At 27.9% G+C, this 7,268-nt stretch overlaps 1 protein-coding gene across 1 annotated transcript; it reads left to right on the top strand.

The window, feature by feature from the left end:
* The first annotated feature begins 5,028 nt into the window (after positions 1 to 5,028).
* Positions 5,029 to 6,072, top strand: LOC107022898 (mitogen-activated protein kinase kinase kinase 17-like). Its single transcript, XM_015223473.2, has one exon. It carries the CDS (start codon positions 5,081 to 5,083, stop codon positions 6,044 to 6,046), a length of 966 nt encoding a protein of 321 aa, XP_015078959.1. The 5' UTR covers positions 5,029 to 5,080; the 3' UTR covers positions 6,047 to 6,072.
* The last annotated feature ends 1,196 nt before the right edge of the window (positions 6,073 to 7,268 follow it).

Here is a 7,268-nt window from a genome sequence, read left to right as displayed (position 1 = left end):
TCACGACCAAGAAGTACTGGATTCTCAGCAGTTCGCTTTCCACTTCCGAATACCAAAGAGCGATTGAGAGAAGAGCAGTACGTAGGACTTAAAAAGAGGGTTCCTTCCTCTCTTCACTCTCCTAATTTCGATCCTCACCTTGCTGGTGCCAAAGGCCTACCCTTCCACTTTACAGGAAGTTCTAAAGGGAGAAGTCGAAAAGGAAAAGAAAGTCACCTTTCCTGCCAACCTCCTGGCTTTATTCTTATACTGATCGAGCTGCACTATTTTTTATTCTAACAGAAAAACATTTAATTTACTCTATTCTTTATATATATATATATATATATATATATATATAATTTTTTACTTAAGTATTTACAAATTATATTGATATTATTTTACAAAAGTACATACAATCCAACATGAAGCGATGACCAATTATCTTGACCATCTAAGCTGATATGTACATGCAATGTATGTAACGAGAGATTAATAAATAAAAGAAATAACAAATAAAGTGGTTAAGAAAAGATACTGAACAAATAAAATTAGACCGAGAAAGTATCGTAAAAAAAATTAATTTAATATTTAATAATAAGGATTGTAAAATAAGAATTATGTTAAGGATATATTTTGAAATTGTAAAATGAGAATCTTAATCTTAATCTTAATATAAAGGAGAATCATAGACAAGGTGATGTGGCACCTCTTTATGATCTCCACATGTATTTATCTTTTTTCTCATTTTCTTGGTTTTTCTTTCTTATTTAAATTAATTATTTTATTGAAAAATTTATTATTTAATTTATTACAATAAGTATTATATTAATGGAAAAACATTTATAATAAAGACTCTTAATATGCCAACTTACAAAGAGTAGTTATTCATAATTCATACCTCTCTAATTTCTATTATTAATAAAAAAAAATATTTTTTAGTTTTTTGTCCTTCTTCTAATTACAATTACGAAGGAAAATATTTTTTAAATATTTTAAGTATTTTATTTTTATTATTTAATTTATATAAAATGTGTATTACTAAATTAAATACAAAATCTATATATATAATAAAGCTAGATATAAATAAGGTCATGTGGCACCTCTCAATGACCTAGAAGACTATTTATCTTTTTTCACCCTTTTTTGTATTTTTTCATTCATGTTTTTCATTGATCAATTTATTAAAAAACTAATAAATACAATCATATTCATTACTTATAGTTATATCACATGAAAGTTACAAAAATAAACCTCCATCTATTTGAATTCTCTAATTAAATAAGATGTTTTCTCAAATTCCTTTTACTTAATTCTCATCTATAAATAACAATCAGTTATGGTTTGTTGCATGTCCATTTCTATTTTCTCCAACTTCATATTGTTAATATTTTTTTTTTAATTTTTCAGCTTTTATGAAGATTTTAGATATAATTTTTTAGAATTTCTTCTTGTGTCACAATAGCCAAGCAAAAGTTTATCAAAATGAAAAAGAAAGTTTAAAGGTGGTGTAAGATTTGTCAAAAGAGACTATCAAAAATTAATTTGTTACAAGTCATCAAAATGAACAGAAAGTTTAACGACGGTGGGAGATTCATAAAGAGTTGGTCAGAGTAAAATTTGAAAAAGTAGAAGTTTCAATATTACAAATGTATAGATGCACTTATTGTTACTTATATAATTTTTCATTTAATTATTTATCCATCAAGATATGTACCCTTCAAGAATAAGATTATATTACAAAGCACACTTTTTGTATCAAGGGCAACATGATCTTCCACGGATTATTTTGTTGCTTAAAGAAATTTTTTGATATTTTCATTATATAAACTTTTGTCTTTTGGATATACAATCCATATTCTATATCGATATATATTATGTATATAACATGTTAATATGACATAATTTCTCGATCAAAAATATTTCATCATCTTTTGTTTTGCTTTATCCGCTTCTTTTCATTCTAATTTAGATGATACAATACATTTCTTTCTTTTGGGGATTTTAAATTGACTAAAAAGGAGATGAGATTCCCTCCATTAAATTTTTGTTTTGTATTATTAACACTTATGTAAAATTAATCTATATATATGATTGTGGGACTCAAATTTCACAAAACATTTAATTCTTCTAATTTAATGAAATTTTTCAGAACCAAGTTTGTTCTGCCAACATCCAATTACAATGAACATATTTTCTTAAGTTATAGAGAAAATTAATATATGTTTAAGTTGATTGTGAAACTGAAAAAATAAGTTTACTCTCTTTATTAATTAATTTGTTTAATAATTAAAAAATTATAATATTATTACAACTAATTACATCTCATAAATTACAAAAACCTTTGTTTATTCACTTTTTCTACTTAATTGTCATATCTCCTCAACTCCTTTTACTATTCTATTCATTACCTCTACATTTAGTTTTCCTAAAATATAATGAATTTAGATTTTAGTCTATCATTTGCACATCAACAATTTAAGATTTGCACGTAGAACATTTTCATGGAAGCATATATTTTTTCTTTATTGTGGTTGTAAGCTTTTGGTAACAAAACATACTCTAATTTTGTTTAAAATTAATAAGGAAATACTACTATGTTGCTTTGTTCTTTTTATTAGCGGGTTGATCCATCTTACGACTTACAATTCTTTTATCTATTTATATTTTTTGTTAAATAAACATGTCTCCTCAATTCCTTTTTACTTAATTCTTTATCTCCCTTTTTAGGAATTCTTTCCATTTTTCTTTCATTTACATCATATATTAAATTTACTCAAAAATTAAGTCATTTATATTTTTCATAAATGGGCGCTCTGAATAACTTTAAAAGTAAATGATTTATTTTCCCGATGACGTTATGTACATATTTTGTATTTCAAAATTCATTTCTTTTATAATTATTTAACATTGTAAATGAGGGTAAAAATGGAAGAATTTTTCAACAACATCTCTCTTAACTTGGAACAATTCACTTATTTTGAACTATGAAAAAAGGCTTAACAATTTCACTTATTTGAAATAGAGGGAGTATGTATTATTTATTAAAACTCGAGACTTTCTAAGTTTTGTACTAAAATAATGAAATATATATTTTTTGTTTTTATAACTTTTTAGTAATTAATAAAATGACCACAACAAAACATACAAAATACACACTAAAATGAATTGAAGTATTATTTTAGTGAAATATATTGAGTAAATAAAGATAAACTTTTTAAATGTGTGAAGACGAAAAAAAATTATAAATAATTTTAATATGATAAAAAACAAACAATAGCAGAAACTCTTATGTACTAAAAATCCTACTTATTCTTTTTCTCCCATTCTTTGCTTTTTTTGTCATTATTTAAATTGTGATATTCTCTAAATAATTATACATTTAGTGAGTTTTGCAACTCCTCAAGAGTTAAAATATTCACTATTTGTTATTTATATAATTATTCTTTGATAATTAGAACAAATAAAATGACTATAATTTGGTATCGAGTTGTTTCTTGAAATATTAATATTGATTGCTCTTCAATTTATATTTATATATTATTTGATTAAAATAGTTAGTCATTCTTTCCTTTGTATTACTATTGACATATTTGTTAATTTTCATATTTTAACGTGCACAATTTTTTTTTAAAATAAAGAATTTTATAAAAGATTATATACCTAACAAGTATGGTTTTTTGTTAAATAAATCATATTGAAGAACTATATTTAAAAAGGTCTAAGTTCAATAGTTCCTTATATAAAAATAAGCATCCATACTTTAAAAAAATGAGAAGGACAAATTATTTACGTTTTCATTTGATGATTCACGACAAATAGAAAATTAAGCAGAAAAATTAAGTTAGCATTTTTTTTTCAATATATAAAACATGTTCTTTTCACTCTAACAAAAGAATACAAACATAATATCTTATAAATTGAAACAACTATTATAAATATTTTACAACTTTTACTAAATATTTATTATATTTCTTCTTTTTTAGTACATGCTAATTTATAAAAAAAAAATATTTTAAAAATAATTATTAGAATCGCGCGAAGCGCGAACATGTTAAGTAGTTTTATTATATAAGTGAATGATTCGTTATTCAAATTTAGTGAATGACTTATCATTCAAGTTATCAACCCTTTTAATTAAGGGAAAAGAGTCTGATATACCCCTCAACTTTGTCATTTAGAGCTGATATACCCCTTATTATGAAAGTGGCTCATATATACCCCTACTTGTAAACAAATGGCTCACATATACCCTTTTTCTCTAACGAAAATGAAAAAAAATTAATTTTAATCTAAATTTTTATTATTTTTTTCTAAAAAATATAATTCCATATGAATAAATTTAATCCTCGTCAAACATATTTTTTTTGACTTTTTTTTTGTTTCAATGACTAATTTATAATTATTATTTTGATAATCAAATTTATTTATGTTTCACTAATATTCTTGTAAAAGTTATTGTAGATGACCAAATTTTTTCTTCGAATACGAAATTAAATTACAATACACACAAAAAAATAGTTTAATTTTTTTTTCTTTAAACTAAGGAATGAAAGAAAAAAACAAAATAAGAATAAGAAACTCAAATAATTATAATAAAAGAAGTCAAAAAATAATTTATGTATGAAAAACATTAAAATATACCTTGAACTTTGATAGAAAAATCATATATACCCCTAAATAAATTTTTTTAAAAAATTAGAAGTAATAAATATAAATTTAAAACTAATCTTTTAACTTCCGTTAAATGAAGGGTATATGTGAGCCATTTTGTAACGGCAGGGATATATGTGAGCCGTTTGTATAACGGTAAGGGCATATATGAGCCAGTTTTATAACGAGGGGTATATCAGCTCCAAATGACAAAGTTGAGGGGTATATCAGACCCTTTTCCCTTTAATTAATCACAACTAATTTAACTGCTTCTTATTTTATGGTAACTATTTAAATTTTATTGAGCTGTAAATAAATTTCCGTATATTAAAAGTAAAACAAAAATTTTTTTTAGGAAACTAATGTCCTATATAATTACACTTACAAAAACACGGTCACATTATTCCAACAAGAAAAGAAAAAAAACAGAGTCTGAAATTGTTCTTCAATGGCGGAAAATCAAGAATCTGAGATTATGTGGAAGAGGGGTAGAACATTAGGGCAGGGAAGATTTGGCTTTGTTTCATTAGCTTCTACGACTCATAATTCTCCTCTCATCCCATCACTTATTGCTGTCAAGTCTTGTAGGTTGAGCCATTCTCAGTCTCTTGAAGATGAAACTGAGTTTTTGAGAATGTGTCAACACTCTCCTCATGTCATTCGATCTTTCGGAGTTAAAGTCACTCAAGAAGATGATATACTTCTTTACAACTTGCTCTTAGAGTATGCCTCTGCGGGGAGTCTTGCTGATCGTCTTCTCAATAATGATCAACTAGGGTTGCCTGAGTTACAAGTACAAAAACACACCAAGAATGTTCTTTTAGGGCTAAGCTTCATTCATCGAAAAGGGATCATTCATTGTGATATAAAGCCACACAACATTCTTCTTACTTCTACTGATGATACGGAGGAGGTGGCAAAGATTGCTGATTTCGGGCTTTCGTTAACTTTGGAACAGAGCTGCACGCAGAAACAGGGGATGAGAGGTACTCAAAGGTACATGGCACCTGAATCTCTACTTAAGCAGGAGTATGGTCCAGAAGCTGATATTTGGGCACTTGGATGTACTGTTTACGAGTTGATCACTGGAACACCACTATGGGAATCATCCAATTCAGATCCAAAGTCTGATGATGTATGGCACCGAATTAAGTACGAGGAACCAAATTTGGAGAATCAGAAACTGTCTACAGAGGCAAAAGATTTCTTGAGATATTGTCTGATCAAGAATCCAAAATCGCGTTGGACTGCAGGACTGCTATTGAATCACTCTTTTATGAAATCAGCTGACAATGTCCTGCCTCCAAAGAAGAGGAAGAGGCAACATGGTTACATGTCCAGTTTACAAAGGCCTAACCAAAAGAGAGCATTCAGGACACAGCCACACATTCGTCATTTGGTTATAGAACACTGATGCAGATTCTGAAGACGAAAACTCAACTTTTTTTAGATNTTGTTTTTAGATAGATTGACTATAGAACATTGACACTGTTATTATTATATATGCTTATAGTTTATCAACACGAAAACAACTTTGTTATATGTAATTTTTGGCCATCATTGATGAGTGGCATCATTTTTTTTTATAATACATGCCTCAATAAAAGGATTGGAGAATTCTATTCTATAACGTTGTTTAATTTCCAAATTTAAACTCCGTTTTCGATGCATGAATTATGTTTCTGCATCTCATAGTAGTTAATACTCTTGTTTCGTTTCTGGTTGTTATGTTTTTAGATGTTTCCATCTGTAAAACATGATTTATGTTTCCTAGTTCTCGCAGCCCAAACTCTTCTTCGGACATGCTAAAAAGTTGCCTAATGACCTCTTTTTCAAGATCAGCCAACACCTCTAATCAGTTGTATATACTACAAATGGTCTTTTATGGCTCTATAGGATGAAGATGTACAACAACTGTCTGCATCACTACTATTTCTTGGAAGTGAAATCCTCTTTCTCTGCGTGGCAGCGAACTTCTGCCATCTCTTATAGCTATCTTGATGAGTTTCTTAACACTAAGCATTAGTTCTTTTAGAGAAGACTGGAAAGAAGAAAACAAACTAGAAATTTAGAGACCTTTAATAGCTAAACTGATAATGCAGCTTGTCCTTGATGATGAAAAGGCTCGAGCTATTTATACAAGAGGTTGGAGACCTGAGTTGGAGTTAAATTCTTTGTCGCTAACCATCAAAGGCAAAGCCATGTGTTCATGCCTGTTGTCCGTCGTGCTGATAATAGACCTTATATTTGTAATAGATGCTAATGTAGTAGGATAAAGATGTCTAGTTTCTTCATTCAATTTGCTCGATAACAGAATGCTCGATAACAGAATGGACACATCAATTATCATATCAGGACTTCTCATTAATGCCTAGTAGTTTGAAATCTTCAATGAAGAAATGATAACTCAGTGGTGTATTATGTTTTTCTAGGTAAAGAGCAAAATCATGTTATGCTCATTTGGCAAAGAGAATGAAGCACTTCTTCCATTTGCTGTCCTCAATAACAGCTAACAGGGCTAAGCTATGATCAAAGCGAGTGAATCTAAATTGCGAAGTAAATTTATCTACTAAAATATTACCCCCTCTACCCCTTGAGCCCGAGACCTCTTGGTTAAGAATGAAGGAGTACTTACC

This window comes from Solanum pennellii, chromosome 6 (assembly GCF_001406875.1).
Source record: "Solanum pennellii chromosome 6, SPENNV200".
NCBI classification, from domain to species: domain Eukaryota; kingdom Viridiplantae; phylum Streptophyta; class Magnoliopsida; order Solanales; family Solanaceae; genus Solanum; species Solanum pennellii.
The sequence above is the reverse complement of the archived record's forward strand: the minus strand, read 5'-3'. Positions and strand labels throughout refer to the sequence as shown.